The sequence below is a fragment of the Cryptotermes secundus genome, unplaced genomic scaffold, assembly GCF_002891405.2.
Source record: "Cryptotermes secundus unplaced genomic scaffold, Csec_1.0 scaffold15, whole genome shotgun sequence".
Lineage (NCBI taxonomy): Eukaryota > Metazoa > Arthropoda > Insecta > Blattodea > Kalotermitidae > Cryptotermes > Cryptotermes secundus.
Window position 1 is genome coordinate 1,062,645 of NW_019721514.1, and position 17,664 is coordinate 1,080,308.

Sequence of the window (17,664 nt, forward strand, 5' to 3'; positions counted from 1 at the left end):
AGTTGGCTCACAGATGACAATGAGGTTGTCAGCCTTACACACCAGCCACCCTTTAGCCCAGGAAGATTCCTTGTACTCATTTCTGTTAGAGGCTGTCAACACCAGGGTCATAGTGTGACTGGAAGGTTTAGGTCAGTTAAATCCAATGACATCACGAACTAAACCCATGACCTTCCAACTTGTAGCATAGTGCCCCCATTAATGGACACACCACTACTCACATAACAATATGATAATGTAAATAGACAAGAAATCCTGAAACCAAAAGTGTGGTGGACTTTTAGAGGAGTCTGGAATGAAAGTGTTTCCCCCCCCCCAGTGTTCAATATAATAATGTGTGAGATGACATATGGAAATTGAATAAATGAAGTTTTTGAAGTGAAACTTCACAAAATTGTCACTGTGTACAAAGATTTGGATTAAATATAAATTTGGATAAGTGTATACTTATAAAAATAACTCAGTGAAAACTAGATGGATAAGATGAAATGTAGTAATTATAGAAGAAATGGAGTTACCTGCTGCATCAAAACCCACTGCACTGATTATCCCCAATAATTTTGTCTGTGTATTGACTTAATTTTGAAAGAACGATATCAGATAGAATTATGTATGAAGTTGATAACAGTGATATGCCTTGATAATTACAACAGTCTGTTTTATCACCCTTCTTGCGAACTGGCACAGTAACAGATTCCTTCCACTGACTGGGCAATTCTTCCTTGTTCCAAATAGAAATAATGAGTATACTGATCTCTGCATATAATGTTTCATTCACCTCCTACTGGAATCATTTCTGCCAAAATTTGATAAGTGCCTAGCAATATATAATTTTCAAATTTGCAATATCAATTTCAACCTCAAAGTGCTAGACTCGGATACTAATGGCACAGCTGTATTTCCATCCACCTAACGTCACTAACCCTATGGGCGTTCAACAGCTGACAGAAGTAATTCTTCCACCTATTCCAAATGTTGGAATCTGCAAGCAGATCACCATTCTCATCCTTTACCAAATTAGTTCTGGGTTGAAGAATGTCGTCTTCTGGGATGTGGTGCTGTGTAGATCTTGAATGAACCAAAGTTTCAGGGGAACGTATTACTGCGGCCACTTGCTCATGCTGGTTCCTTGCTTGCGGATTTTTCTACCCTGAAGATCAGGCAATACGTTCCTCAAAAACATTGGTTCACACAAGATCTACACGGTGGCACATCCCAGCAGAGGCATTCTTCATCGTCACTGCTGTGAAAACCTCAAATCTTACATAGTTCTAGGTGGCATTGTACATGTACAATTTACGTAGCTTAAAGTAATTGTCCAAAATGTCTGCTGTCAGCTTGAATGCACAGCTTGGTTCATTACATTAAGGAACATGTAGCCATTTGCAGGATTAGTGTTAATAACATGTATTGCAGCATCAAAAACTTGCCGAACCAGTTCATAAATTGTGGAAACCTATGGGATTGCGGTTCAGTAACTGCAATGGCTAATTTGGCTTACCTCCACATCCACTATCTTGGCCTGGTAACTATGCATTCGGATGCTCCACAGTGTTCCTACTGAAATGTGTGCTTGCTCCATCATGCAGGTAACACATCTACAGTTATGCTTGACAGCCAACAGTTCATTTTGCATAAGTACACGTACATCCTTGCCTGAAGAGTTACATTTTCTGAGGTATAAGTCCCAGTGTGCTAGTGTGTCCTCTGTTGTTTGTGTAGTTTTGTGTGATGTTTTGAGTGTGGTGTGTTATTTGTGTGTTGTGTCTTATTGTACCACGGCCACTGGGAAAAAACCAATTTGCAGTTTAAATAAATAATAATAAAAAAGTCAAGTGAAAGCAAACAGCAAAGGTAGCAACGAGTAGCCCTCAACATCCATGCCTGCTGTACACATGTTACATTTCATATACCCATAGCTCCAAAGTCGTTGAAGATTGGCCCCTTGTTGATATAACATTCTTTAATCAGATAACGTGCACAGTGTTACAGTGATTAAAGAGAAAATCCCCAAAGCTTTCCAATATGAAAATTAAAAGAATACGCCTAGGAGGAAGGTCCAGATTAAACGGGAACAAAGATTAGAAAATATACAACACAGAGAAAAGAGCAAGGGATAAACTAGCTTTAAGAGCACAGACACCTAATAAGAAATGGCGAGATTTATTTATTCGACGGCCCACGTAGTAGTGAAAAACCACGAATAATAGAGTAAGGGAACTTTCACTAATTCATATTGGCATTCCTGTTGCGAGGTGTATTCAACTACAATAATGACATCAGAAGAAGATTTGTTGGAAGGTAATAAATTTATATTCAGGTTAGTAAGAAACCTAAAGATGTATTTATATTGTCTTCTTTTATTCCAGCTGTAAGGGAAAATTTGTGTAAAAGTGGGAAATTAAATAAAATGAAAGCAGAATTGAGGGCTGAAATCGCGAAGGTGCTGGAGCCATCATCAACTTCAAACACTAAACCAGAAATTCCAAGTAATACATTACTTATTAATGAATTAATTCGAGAATTTTTGACATGGAATGGTTACCACTATACAACTTCAGTTTTGATCGCAGGTAAATAAAGTCCTTATTTCAACGCTTTTATAGCAAACTATTTTGAGGTTAAGTAAAATTAATAAGTTTCTGTAAATCCTGTTCAGAATCAGGCATGCCGGTTGAACCACTAGACAGGGCATCTTTGACTCGCAGTGTTGGTGTTGTAGACAATGAAGTGTCATCAAAACTGTAAGTATCACAGTATAGGAGGGCTGATCTTCAAGTGCTGCTGTGAGCTACAGGTTACATTTATTTTCACTTCATGAATCCAATCATCTCCCCATAGGGCTGGATATAAAAAATGTCACATATTACAAATTCATGATGACTACACATAATTTGCCCTTTGTCTAATGAAATATATGATCAGGCCTCTCACAGATAGCTCAAGTTGTCATGACAACACACATGGGTCATGGAAAAACCACTCAAATTCACGCCTTGCCATTCCACACACAATGGGAATCCATATCATTAAAACAATTTCATTACAAAATATTAAAATTCATAACAAAAACAGACATCATACTTACTACTACACTTACAACAAGCAAGTCTCAACAATAGACCATTTATTAACTCTTAACTTTTGAACCCCTTGCATGCTTGACAAATTCATCAATAGAGTAAAATACATTACTTTGCAAATAATTTCATAAAACAAACCTAAATTGCTTTTTATCATTTTTTAAAACTGTGATATTTGACAGCAGAGTGTTAAATAGCTTGATGCCTGAATAATACACTCCTCTCTGATAGGATGGTAAATGTGTTGAAGGTATGTGAAAGTGGTCATTCCTTCTGGTACCAATCACATATACAGAGTTATTGGTTGGAAACTTTATCCATACTATTAACGACAAATGTCATCAATGAGAGCAAATGTACACATGGGATTGGTAGCAAGCCAAGCTTCTTAAATAGGCCTCTGCATGTATGAGTTGGGCCCACTCCCATCATTATTCTTATTATTTTCTTTTGCATAACAAAGACCTTATGACTGTCTGATGTATTTCCCCAGTATATTATTCTATAGTTCACCAATGAATGATAATATGCATAATATACAGCTTTAAGACTATTTATATTTAATACATAGGATAATTTTTGCATTAGAAAACCAACTGTGCTCAACTTGTGAAGCAAAAAATCGATATGTCCCTTACAAGTCAGATGATTGTCCAGCTGCAAACTAAGAAATTTCATCATTTCTACTTCTTTCAGCTTTCTGTTAAAAAACAATGTATATAGAGGGTAGCTCATAGCTGCTGTTGGGGTGAATTTTATCATTTTCGTTTTATCCAGTTTTAACACTAATTGATTATTTTGAAACCACATAAAAATGTGATTAAAAACAACATCCAATTTTATTTTTAAATTATAGTAGTGGTTGACAGATTAGAATTAATTTATTAGGACAGGGTAAATTAACATGCAAAATCTGAATTCAGTAAGAACTTAGAGGTTTGTATATATTAGAAATGTTTGAAAAAGGATCAGTTTTTCTTTTCCAGTTTTCCTAATATTTGCAGAGTTGAGGGAGTTGATTGATTATCTGTGGCCTCAGTTCTGAAAGTATTTCCAAGACACTAGTTCACTGCTCTTATACAATATTCTGTATTCTTCGTGTTGCTTAACTTCATTTTTGTTTATATGATGTTTCCTTGCAGCACAAAATAATTAATTATAGCACACATTTCTGAATACCCTTCATTCAGTAACATGCTCTGTGTTCCCAACTTTCTCTTGGTATTATTTGATTAGTACCATCATGCATCTAGCATTAACAAAAAAGAAAATAGAAAATATTTAGATCCTGAGATTAAGTTTTTTGTGGTGGTAAATACGAAGCCTGCTGTTTTCCAGGATGTTGTGCCATGCAGGCTGATAGATCTTTATCGGTATTTAAGAGGAACCTGCCGCCTGTTCTGTAGGATAGAAGAATTAAAAGAGAGGTAGCAGATTCCTCTGGAAGCTGGTAGTGATCTACCAGACTTTGGAGCGTAACATCCCAGGAAACTGTGATCTTCAATGTGATGCCATGTATTTTGGTGGACAGGTCGATAGGATGCCTTGAAGATGGAGGGTCAGATTTCTCTGTCATGTTGATAATGATCTACGAGGCATGGCATCGCATCCCACAAGACAGTACTTATCAGCGAGATCTGAGATTCTGCTGTCAGTAATTATGAACATTGTTGTCTTGGGTGATGTCTGACAGATGGGTACCACTTGCCTGCCCTGAAAGTAAAGTCAACAGATTCCTCAAAAGCTTCGGTAACAATTCAAGGAGACAGTAATCTTCAAATTAAAATCACTTCCCTACATGTATCTACAATACAGAATGATTTATCTTTGCAGACCGCTGCTGTACAGCATAGTGTCCACCTTCAAGGAAATGGTTCAGTAGCTATGAACAGTGAACTGTGTACTTTATACTATGTATTCCCTATATCAACTTATTTAATTGATTGTTATAGTATATACAGGGTGATTCACGAAGTTTTACCCTGGCTTATGGTACATATTCCTGGGGTTATTTCCTGCAAAATTTCCTTATAAACTTGTGGTCGATTTTCAATAGGTACGGAGTAACAATAGATTTTCGAAATGCATCATTGTGAATGCAGCGCTATGCTTCAGCGTGGACGACCATACGTACCAGTCAGCTATGTCAGCAGATAAGGTAGACCGGTTTGAATGTTGCGCGTAGGTAGATAGGCAGAGCGGTTCATGCACGTGTGATGCATTATGTTGACGTGCAGGGAGACATTTTTTAAAATCTTATGTAAATCCAGTCATCTTCTAAAGCACTACAGTTTAAAGGAAACAGATTGATAGAAGGGTGTGATATGCAACCATTGGTATGTTTACAGAATGGGATGCTGAAAATAATGTAATTTTGTAACATAAAATCGATGAAAAACGTTGTACAAAGCAAAATTAAGAAATTGAAAAAAAAAATTGGTTCTAGAATGCATCTTTCCTAAAATATTAACGATTTCAAAAGTGTTTGTATTGTATTTCTGATTTGTTTTGACTGAAAATCGAAGAAAAAAAGATTTTTGCCAGTTTTCAAATTACTTTATCTCTTTAATTATGAGTCAGATACCGTTAGTATATTAACATTTTTTGTTCCAAATTACCTCAGGAATGCCCTCCCTAAGTGGGGGTAAAACTTCGTGAATCACCCTGTATTTGCAATAGATTTGTCTACTTAAATTGATGTTCAGTCTTTCCTCATACTTCCCATTGCACAGTTCTCTGGAGTGCTGGAGACCAAAGGAGATAACATAGCATTGGTGCCACCAGGCTTCTTTCTACTAAGAATAACCAGGACATTTATAGGATTTGAGGTTCTCACAGCAGTGATTATGAAGAGTTCTGTCTTCTGGAATATAATGCTGTTGTAACTGATATTTTGGAGGAACATGTCATCTCCATCTTTCGGATCAAAGAAGAAGCCAGGCAAGAAACCAGTGTGGGGCTCTGCTTGGTACCTCCTTTGCACTGGTTTCGTGGTTGGCTTATTCTTTGACCCTGAAGATGGAGGCAACATGTTCTTCTGAAACATCAATTCACTTTCATTGAACTACATGGTATTATTTCCCAGAAGATAGAACACTTCACAACCAGAAAGTCTGCTTAATTTGAAGTAATTTAAAAGTATTTTTGCAAGATTTTGTCTGCCATGAGAATTTTTGTGTTGAAGAAAGCAGTCTTCTGGGATTTGGCACTGTGTATATGTGGTGTTAACCAATATACACAGTGCCATATCCCAGAAAACTGCTTTCTTCATAGTCACCATCATAAAAACCTCAAATCTTACACAATTTTTGTGTTATTTGTGCAGGTATTAGTATCAGAATTATAGCAACAGGGACTTCATAAATGTGTGACATAATCATTGTATCAGACATTGTGTTACAAACATAAAGTATTTTAATGTGAATGGATACTTAAAGACATGGGTTCTACATAAAAACTTAATAAAACACCACAGAACAACAGCTGTCAAGCCTGTGGTGCCTAAACCATATTTGGAAAACTAAAAATAAAGTTGTATGCCATATTAAGGGTGTTATTTCTTTGAGAACATTGTAAGGCATTAAATGACAGGAAGAATGGTGTTTGAAATTAGTCCATCAATTATGCTCCTAGACCTCAATATTTTGATCAGTGACATCAGGATCCCAGAAAATATATGTCAAACCAGAATCTGAATTAACCATTTATAACACAGTGGTTAACATGTACACCACCTTCTTTAATATTTAAAAATTCTGCATATGGCCACAGAGTATACTGTGACACGTATAAGTGACTATAGATGGGGGTTGGATTGTTAATTCGATTTATTGCACATTTACAGATCTACAAGTAACTATAGCACTATTGCTAATTCACACACTCTGCATTTCACTACAACACCCACAAAGTCTTCTCAGTCTGCTGTATCTTCACCTGTTGTTGCCTGGTAACAACTTCCAGTACAGTAGCTTCCATATTTACGTTTCTACTCACCGTCTACTGTCTCACAACTACCTAAATTCTAGACAAAGTCAAAGTCACATTGTGACTGATGGTCAGTCAGTCAGTTAAGTCTTGGTGTTTAGCCTCATCTGGGGTTCATGACCAAATATTTATTACTGTTTGACAGTTACGGTCTTGTTTTTGTGGGGCACCCTCTCTGAAGAGAAGACTGATCTGTCTTTTGTATATACTGCTGACCCTTGCCAGCACAGTCTATCTCAGGTCTGAGTCCTGTGGGACTCATGACCATATTTTACTGTCTCAGATTTGAGGCTTCCCTCTTCACCACCTCCTATGACCCACAAGGTCACAGTGGAGGTATTCAGTGGTACATATACTGAATTCTAGTTAAAGTCACATTGTGACTGACAGTCAGTCAGTAAGTCTTGGTGTCGAGCCCCATATGGTGCTTGACCAGATATTTGTTAGTGTCTGACAGTTATAGTCTTGTTTTACTGGGGCGCCCTTTCTGACAAAGAGGACAGGTCTGTCTTTTGTATATGCCGCTGGCCCTTGCAAGTGCAGTCTTTCTCAGATCCGAGTCTCTAGGTATTCATGACTGTATTTTACTGTCTCAGATTTGAGACTTCCCCGTTCGTCACCTCCTACAGCTAGCAGGGTCACAGTGGAGTCATTTGACTCCACCTCCACATGGGGGCTGCTACTAAATTCTAGACTTGCCCTGCATATCTTATAACGCCTTGTCACAGACTTCAGAGAATGCGTCTTACTGCAGCCTCCTATTACTGCGTGACGTCACTACGGATATAACATTTTCCTTTGTTGTGTGTGTAGGAACTATTATCCAGCAGTGGGTTTGCATACATACACCTATATGTTTCGGTGTTTCATATGATTTCCAGCAGTTATTATCCGGAACATAAATTACTTTGTGTTTATGATCCAGATTGACTGTGCTTCATATGAAGAAGAAAGTGGATTTAGTAATAACTGGAAGAAATTCATACTAGAAAGAATGAAATCATTTCACTTAAAGCTCATGCCGTGGGAACTGCTGACTGAATGAACGGCTACCATGTATATTTTTTGTACCGTCAGGCAACAATGTTTGATTACGATGATGTATGAATAATATATTATTAGGAGGTCTGATAATAAAGTTCGTGAACTTTCCCTCGTGTGCTAGCCGTGCCAGCACTGGACAGAAACCTCTGTATGGTTTGATGACACTGGCACATCAGCGTTTCAAAGCCGTGTTGTTGCCGATCTATAATAGTCTCTTTCCGAGTGGCGTCTAATTTTGTCTGAGTATGTTTTGTTATGTCGACGCGAGAATGTCGGTTGAATTAAAGCAGTGTCTGCAAGGTATTTTTTTCAGCTGGTAAACAAATAACTGCTGGAACACCCTCCCTATTCATCGGATCTTGCCCCGAGTGACTTTTTTCTGTTCCCGAAGATAAGGAAAATAATGAAACGAAAGCATTTAATGACATTGAGGACGTTGATGACATCAGGAGAAATACGACGGCAGCTCCGAAGGCCATTCCACAAAAGCAGTTCCAAAATTGTTTTGAAGGATGGACTAGGCGCCGACATCGGTGCACAGCTTCCCAAGGGGAATTCTTTGAAAGCGACTACAGTGATATTCAGCAATGAGCTATGTAGCACCTTTACCGCGATTAGTTCGCGAACTTTATTGTCAGACCACGTATATTATAATAAAATGAGATTAAGTGAAAACAGTGTCAGTTTATTACATTATTATGCATTGTTTTCACTTGTTCTCAATCGTTTTATCATATAGTAATCATACGTTGTTTGTGACGGTACGTAAAACATAATATCATATACACAACGTGGTGCATAAACTGGAAAAAATTAAGGCTACTGTGTGCTCTAGTGGCCAATTGTTAAGTTCGTCCTCCATTGGGGGACATTATTTGTAAGCAGATTAATTTTCGATGTGCATGTTGGCCATATCTTCGGTCGCCGTCTTGTAATCTTGTATAATGTTTATGGCGCATTTATGAATAAAGGAAGGTTGTTCATCACGTGTTTTCTTTTAAAATGCAGTTCATGAATTTAACATTATTTCGTATGATATAGAATAGCATGAGATAAATTTCTGCGACTTTATTTAACTCGCCTTTCATACAATAAAATTGTGATAATATGGTATCAAAAGCTACTAGGGAGATAGGGACGGAGCTCGCAGTTAAATACACATTTCGTAACAGGCGGCAGTTACATTCACAGGTTCACAAGGATGTGTGTAAGCAAGGGAAGCCCTCTCCCGAAAATGATCTATCAGATATGAAGAAGGGTACTACGAAAGCCAGAACTTCTAGAAGACGTCATGTGTCAGTTGCTTTCGATGATAATGTCTACAAGGAGCCAATGCAAAAAGAAGGTATAAATCATGGCAACTCAGAAGCAAGAGATGCAGAAAACAAGAAGTCAAAGTGGGAGCCGAAGAACTGGCACGAAATTGTTAATAATATACGAGAAATGAGAAAGCAACGAGATGCTCCAGTAGATACAATGGGATGTGATAAATGTGCAGATGAAAGTGCCCCACCAGAGGTAAATGTTGATTACTGTTCTTTTATAGTGCGTTAAATTATTCGAACACTGGTGGGACTTCACTTATTCCTTTTAATGTGCTGTGCCCATACTTTAATTTTCCTTTTATTTTCCAAGGCAAATATTATTGTTTCATCTGGTAATTCTGGTCTTTGTGTAATTTGTCCGTCATTTTGAAATACAGGAAAGTTAAGTAGTTACTATAGGAACTACAGGAAAGTTAGGTTCATCTTATAATAATTAGATCTTAATACACAAGTGCTTGCATGAGATTGTTTTATGTTTAATGACTCGAATATAAAAATCTCTTTGCATTTCCCTCTGAAGTCTTGTATAAATGCAAATTGGGTGTATAATGAATGCTTTTTAATATTCATAGTAGTAAATTTTAAAAGCGAAAATACACAAAAATGATTTACTCTCATATGGGGTTAAAATAAAATAAGACTTTGTAGGTAAGACATGTAGCATTTGTAGAGTTCTATCTTCTGGGATACAGTGCCATGTAGTCCGTTAAAAGCAACAGAAGTAAAAGGAACTAGAATAAAGAATAAGAATATTGGGCCTTATAGGGCCATTCTGCAAAGGTAGAATGAATGGGAGAATAATGGCTGTTGGTGAACCAAGAGGAGACAGAGGAAGCTGGGAGAAATGAGTAAGAAAACAGTGACCCTTTCTAGGACAGATACTTTTTACTCTGTTCTCCTTGCTCCATTGGTTCACACAGAGCCCCAGCCCCAGCCCCCCCTCTCCCTATATCTGTACCATTGTTTGACACACACTCACAGGGTTGCAGGACCAATATTATTTACACTGTTCCCCTTGCTCTATTGGTTCACTCAGAGCCTCGGTCCCAGCCCTCCCTCTCTCTATATCCATACCATTGTTCCACACACAAGTTTACAGGACTTGGATGGGTATATCCTATATCAATGTATTTTGATCTCCAGCATGAATAAAAATGAATGAATGATGTTATTTACACTGTTCCCCCGCTTGGGGGAGCCCTGGTTTTTTGTCCAGCTGTCCCTGCATCCATACCATGTTTTATACATCTCGCTTACTCTTATGCCTTGAAGATGGAGGTAGCAGGTTCTTCTGAAACACCGGTAAGATTATTCCAGTTTACAAGGGGTCTCATCCAAGAAGCCAGTAATCTTCACAGTCGCTGTTGTGTGAGTCTCGTCTTGTCTCAACACAATAATCTGCCAAAAAATCATGTCATTAAAGAAAAAGGATTAGACTGAGTGTATTGGCATAGCATGAACACTTTAGACATATATTTTACGGTGCTTGGTTCCAATCTCAGCAGAACACCAGCAGTCTCAACTGAGGTGTATTGTGGTTTTTCTAACACCATATGCCAGGTCGGTATAGTTCGCTTGCGGACTAAAATCAGGGTAGTACCACAATTAAGCCATGCCTGCATCCTTCCAACTCCTTTCCCATTCATTGTATGTAAAATAACCTTCCATTCAATTCTTTATAATCTAGATACTGGTAGTGTTGTAAACACAAACCACAAAAGGCATTAACCAGTATTAAAATGAAGTTAGAATTACTGGGTTTTTAGACTTTGTCAATTGTCTGACATTCTAAAAAAAACTATAGAACACAACGTTTCAGAAGTTGGATCTCTTTCTGTCCTCAGGTGAGGTGGAGAGACACCTACTCTGTTGGGTCATTTAGAAAGTGTTAACCTCAGTCACTGCTCCATTGTGAAAATCCTTTATAATCTAGAAGTGAAGTGTTTATCTGATGTTGCAGGAAACAAGATACCATTCCTTGGTATCTCTTATGCTGTCCAGTCAAACAAAAGATGCAGTGACATATGCAGCTATGCAGAAACTTCGGCAGCATGGATTGACAGTGCCCAATATTCTTGCTACAGATGACAAAACTCTTGGAGAACTTATATATCCAGTGTCATTTTGGAAGGTATATACATTACAGAACCATTCATTGTTACAGTTAAGTACAGCATAGTTTCTGAAACTGTTGGTTATGCCCCTCTGGGGCCGAGTTATTTTAACCATTTTCAACCTACAGCACACCAAACAAGGCACACCATTAATTTAAAGGAGAGATTTTATCATTAAAAGACGAGTAGTAATAATGCATTCGAAAGTTAGATAGCTAAAATTGTAATCATTTTGTTATTTTAAAAACTACTGCTGATCATGGATTTTGATAATTTTTTATTCCTTGCACCTTTTTGACCTTCACCCAAACTCCTGTGGCACACCAGTTGAAAATTGCTGCTCAAGGGGGTCATTACCTCCCATATGCGGGGTCACCATATTCTCAAGAATTATTTAAAATGTAATTGTATTCACTTAGAATTTTGGCAGGTCAGTAAGATTTAATATAGTGTATTCAGAAAACATAGCTGCACCCTGTGAAATATCTTACAAATTTTTTGTGACTACACAGGAACGTTTTTCACCATGCCATACATGTAAAGGCTGTAAAACTATTTAGGTTGCTGCTATCACTGTACATCATGGGCATCATGCAAAATAATGTATTATTTCAGGGTGCCACAACTTCACAGTCTTATAATCCCTTATCCAGCTCTTAGTAATCTGTAGCATGTGAGCAGTAACTGCCTGAAGATCACTGTCTTCTGGGATGTCAAGCCTTGTAGTCTGATAGAAAGTTGCCAGCGTTCCAGAGGAACCTCCTGAACCTTCAAGGTGGAAGTGTGAGAGACACATTCTTCTACTCTGAAGATGGAGACAGCAGTTCTTCTGAAACATTCCTCTGTACTAGACTACAAGATGTTTCCTTGCAGAAGAGAGTAATCTTCACATTTACTGCCATGGGAACCTCCAATTTACATAATAGTCCTCTACGGGAAGATATTGTTCACATCTTTCTATCCTGTAGATGGAGTAGTAGTAGAGATATAATGGTCTACCTATCTGATGATAACAAACCTTCAGATTTATTTTATTCACAGTTTATGTTCCTACTAGACTACCTGGCATCGCACCCCAGAAGACTTAAAATTTATATTCACCACCACCAGAACCTGAAATCTTAGGACATGTAAAATAATTCTTGTATTGACACAGATCAAATTGTGTTTGTACTATCAGAAGTAAAAGGTAAAGCTGTCCCTGCGCTTAACTAATTAAGCACTATACCATGAAAATATATGAGGAGCCTGGATAGCGTAGTTGGTATAGTGACTGGTTACAGGCTGGATGACCAAGATGTCGGAGTTGGAGTCCTAGTAGGGTGAAGAATTTTCTCTTCTCCACATTGTCCAGACCTACTCCAGGGCCCACCCAGCCTCCAATCCAATGAGTACTGGGGGCTCTTTCCCTGAGGGTAAAGTGGCAGGGGTGTGAAGCTGATCACTCACCTCCAACTAGGCCAAGAAAATATGGATCTGTACATCCACTCCCCTGGCATTCATGGCATAGTGCTTAATTCGTTAAGCAAAGGGACAACTTTACCTTTACCATGAAGATATATGGGGAAGTGGATATATAGATCCATATAGTCTTGACCCTGGCGCTAGTTGGAGGTGAGTGGTCGGCTTCACGCCCTAGCCGCTTTACCTCAGAGAAAGAGCCACCTTGTACCCAGTGGATAGGAGTCAGGGTGGGCTTCAGAATCAGTCTGGATGACATGGAGAGGAGAAAATCTTACCCCTTCTGGGACTTAACTCCAACCCCTCAGCCATCCAGCCAGTGGCCATTCACTATACCAACTGCACTAGCCCAGGTCCCATACCATCAAAGAGATGAGCATATACGATGGGGTACCCGAAAGAAACCGAACTAATTTTTTTGTGGGCAGAGCTTTTGTAGTACCGCGTTTTGCCGCTATGAGCGCATAGAGCTAACATTCCTGAGTCGATAAGCTGACTACCATTGCTTCAGAAGGTAAGGACTAGTTTTGGCAGAGTTTATAGTGACAACTGTTTTGTGTGATCGTCGTTTTTGCAATGGCTGATTTTCGTGAACAGCGTGCGGCGGTGAAATTCTGCTTTTTGCTTGGGAAAAGTGGAACAGAAACTCTTGAAATGTTAAAAACAGCGTACAAGGACGATGCTATGGGGAAAACTCAAGTGTTTGAGTGGTTTTCCTGTTTCAAAAATTGTGAAATGTCAATTGATGACAAACCTCGTTCTGGTTGTCCTTCCACGGCCCGAACACATGANGAATGGTCCAAGTACCACAGTGAGTTTGCCAGGGAATAATGAAGTGTAAATGTTGATTGTACGATATTGCAGTACCAGTCTGACACCTTTATTGCTGAAGCAAATGTTGCACTTTTCAGAGTAAGGTGAATTATATAAAAAAGACCACACAAATTCTGCAAGATGAGTATAATGGGGACATACCAGACAGCGTGGAGAAACTGTGCAAGTTGCCAGGTGTTGGGCCTAAGATGGCCCATTTATGCATGAAGACAGCCTGGGGAGTACTTACTGGAATAGGTGAGTGTTCCCATCAGGCAAGCATTGACTCTGCATTAATTCTACAGCAACATATTCTCTTAAAGGAACAGATGATGTTAGTGGAAATGTGTTTGATTTACAGTAGAGGTTCTTGATTTGAATCTCGACTGAGGAGCCTGTTTTCGTGATAGGTCTCTTTGTGATTTTACCCAGCCACAGCAAGTGATTGCTGTAATAGTACCTTCATTAAGTATTTTAATTATTTAAATTGCATACCGCTTTTTTTCCTTTCCTTTCCAGTTTAGTACCACATATAACCATCCTCAGTTCATTTGATAATATCTCTAGCTGATACAGTCATTGAATTTGAATCAGTCAAATATTCTTTAAGAAGCTATTGAAGGACTGAAGCAAGCATGCAAGTTTTCATTCTTTTCCACACCGCCTTACACAATGTAGAGCTAATGTAGCCACAAAACTGAAGTCATGTGGATGATATTAAAGTGGATCTTAGGGAAATAGGATGGGGTGGTATGGACTGGATTCAGCTGACTCATGATAGAGACCAGTGGTGTGCTCTTGTGAACATGGGAACAAACCTTCAGGTTCAATAAAATGTTGGTAAATTCTTGAGTAGATGAGCAGCTAGCAGTTTCTCAAGAACTGCTTAACTCCAGAGAGTTAATTAGTTGGTAATGTTATTTCATGCTGTTACCTCTAAAAGAATGTTATAACTGGAACAATTTTCCATTCAAATTTCTATATGCTTTATGCTAGTCTTATATGGTCAGTTTACAAGCAATTGTCTGGGTTACTTTTCAGCCGAGTGCAGCAGTGACATGAGCGTAGTTTATCCGCTACTCTGCAAGTGAAACATTTATCTGACCTGTAGACCTCCCATGTGCCAGCCATCTAGCTGACCTAAATCTTATCTTCCCACTAAATCCTGAAGCTTCCTCATAGATATTCCTTTCACCTCATTATACTTCTGAAAGGTATTTTTTACATGTCCATGTTAATATATCTGCAGTAAGACAGTAATGTTATTAACCACTGACACTGTGGATGCATTTGAGGGCTGGACTTGTCTTTCTGAGTTTGAGATAAGCTGACTTAACTGGCATTACTCCTAGGGAAATAAGTATATGTGGAGTGACATTAACAGAAGACCGACACATGTAAGTGGTCTGCCTGCATTTCATACATCATTTTTCAGCTGAAGTATAAGGCATCGGAATTTTAAGGTGCACAGGAAATGTTACATCTTGGTTTTTCACCAAGTATAAGGGAGTGTGACGTTCAGTGTGTCAGATGACCAGTGGGATTCATAGAGTCCTTCCAAATGGTCTGATTGGAAGAGTGTGCTGGGCATCCAGCCAATCACATGCCCTAAATTCCACTTGAATCTTGACTAGAAGCACTGGCAGCAAGGTTGCATGTCATATTTGGATCAATCTTCAGGAATGTAACATTGCCTGTCTTGTTGAATCAGTCATCAGAAATGTAATTTCAGTAATTCTTTTAGATCAGTTTTGGATCAGTCTTCTAAGTTGACCTCTTATAATCTTTGTAACATATTATGAACCATGGTAAAATTATAAATTAACACAGACATAATATTCTTAAAAGCCAAAGCCCATTGAGTAAACTACTGACAGACTCCTGGGAAGTGTTTGAACTGATCTGTTGTTCATGTGGGTATATGAACATCCCCATAACGATAACAGTGATCCTAACTTCAGTGTGTCATTTCACCTGTCCTCGCACCATCTCCCAGTGTTTACCTAATACTCTGCCCTGAGGAACTGACATAAGTTTTGTGCTTCCTACACAGCTCATGAAGCTAGTCAGTTTCACTCTGTGGCCCTCAAAACTGCAAAATGTATGTGGAGTGTAGGGATCTGAACTGCTGTAATAGGAATGTCTTGAAACGTTCGCTCCCATCCATTTTGTTTGCAGTATTTCTTGGCAAGTAAACGGGTTGTAATCTACACATGTCCATAGAACTGTAAGAGATAGCTACAAGCATTAATAATGGAGACAGAATCTGTGCAAGGAGAAATATACATAGGACTCCTTTGATGAGGGATCAGACTGTTGCAAGGCCACTACCTACAGACAGGACAACACAAACACAGAATAAATGCACATAGACATGCATGCCTTCAGTGGGATTCGAACGCACAACCCCAGTGTTCAAGCGGGTGAAGACAACTCATGCTTTATACCACACGGCCACTGTAATCGGCTGAAATGTACATACACTCACCTGTAAATTAATATTTCTTAGTAATTTTATTTTATTCTTTTTATGAGAGTATATTTATTTGAAATATATTGTTAAATTATCTTCTCTTGTGAAAAATCTTCCATGAAATTATTCAAACAAAAATCTTTAATGTTTATTAGTCATTCTTTGTACAGTTCTTTTGTGAAATTTCCAACCCTTTGCCAGAAGCTAAGTAAAAATGTAAAAAGGTAAAGTTGTCCCTACTACGAAGACATATGGGAGAATGGAGATATAGCTCCATCTTTCTTGACCTCAGCACTAGATGGAGGTGAATGGTCAGCTTCACTCCCCGGCCATTTTACCCCTGGGAAAAGAGCCCCCAGGCCCCATTGGATAGGAGGCTGGGTGGTCCCCACAGTTTGTCTGAACACTATGGAGAACCAAAAAATCTTACCCTGTTGGGGATCAAACCCCGGCCATCCAGTCCATAGGCTAGAAGCTAGGTAAATGATATAGAAAAGCAAACTGCCTGACATCTGTGAATGATAAGTGCAAGTAAAACACCAGAGATAATTAAAAACTGTTATAGGTCAGATACAGTATTGCCAAATATGGATCATTGTTACCTGTCACAAGTGTCATCTGACATTCCCACACAGTTGGTTGGCCCTTTGAAGCATGAAAATCATATAGAGAGTATTTAAAAAATTAGTTAATATCTCATAGAAATCATGACATATCTGTGTTACAAAAACCAACCGGTTAATGCTGTTTGGGGAAGTAACTATGGTTTATTGTGGTCATATGAAATACATAAACACACAGTAGGCAAAATTCAGTTTGTAAACGTTTGAGCAGGTTGAAACATATAGTGTGAATGAGACAGAGGCAGAAAATTAATAACCATAAATACTTTAATAATTTAAGAATGCAGATGACACTTATTAACATTGTATATCCTGCAACACTGACATAGTGCCTGCCTGCCCAGTTCACGCCATTGCCTTTAGTCTCTGGTCCTTTCTGATAAGCTGGCAGCAACATGCATGATAATGAGTGCTGTACTGGCTTCTGTCTCCAAGCATCTTCTGTAACCCACATCTAACAAGCCATATACTTAAGTAATTGTGTATTTTGTAATTACTAGTTTGGGGCTACTTCTGATTGAGATGCCCTGAATTAATGACCATGCTTTAGAATGTTAAGAATGTAGAGCTTCTGCAGTATTTATTTTCATGCTTAAGGCATACAAATTTTGTAAGATTTGAGGCTTTCATGGCGGTGACTATGAAGAAAGCAGTCTTTTGGGATTTGGCACCGTGTATATGTAGTGTTAACCGACGTTTCGGAGGAACGTATCCCCTCCATCTTCAGGGTAGAAGAAAAAA

At 38.5% G+C, this 17,664-nt stretch overlaps 2 protein-coding genes across 2 annotated transcripts in view; both read left to right on the forward strand.

Annotated features, from left to right (window-relative positions):
• Positions 1-2,207: 2,207 nt before the first annotated feature.
• Positions 2,208-5,105, forward strand: LOC111875408 (lisH domain-containing protein FOPNL). The gene is made up of 4 exons (XM_023871640.2): positions 2,208-2,301; positions 2,370-2,573; positions 2,660-2,744; positions 4,917-5,105. Exons 1-4 carry the CDS (start codon positions 2,274-2,276, stop codon positions 4,963-4,965), a joined length of 366 nt encoding a protein of 121 aa, XP_023727408.1. The 5' UTR covers positions 2,208-2,273; the 3' UTR covers positions 4,966-5,105.
• Positions 5,106-8,788: 3,683 nt separating this feature from the next.
• Positions 8,789-17,664, forward strand: part of LOC111875409 (endonuclease III-like protein 1) — a 10,567-nt gene continuing 1,691 nt past the window's right edge. The window contains exons 1-3 of the mRNA XM_023871641.2: positions 8,789-9,632; positions 11,400-11,570; positions 13,926-14,085. Coding sequence (XP_023727409.1) covers positions 9,222-9,632; positions 11,400-11,570; positions 13,926-14,085 — 742 coding nt within the window. The 5' untranslated portion in view covers positions 8,789-9,221. The remainder of the gene's footprint in view (positions 9,633-11,399; positions 11,571-13,925; positions 14,086-17,664) is intronic.

Excerpts from the sequence above, each read along its gene's own strand:
- LOC111875408 (XM_023871640.2), top strand. The coding sequence starts at position 2,274 with ATGACATCAGAAGAAGATTTGTTGGAAG. Across the intron at positions 2,302-2,369 it reads AGAAGAAGATTTGTTGGAAG|CTGTAAGGGAAAATTTGTGT; the intron begins GTAATAAATTTA and ends CTTTTATTCCAG. Across the intron at positions 2,745-4,916 it reads AATGAAGTGTCATCAAAACT|ACCGCTGCTGTACAGCATAG; the intron begins GTAAGTATCACA and ends TTATCTTTGCAG.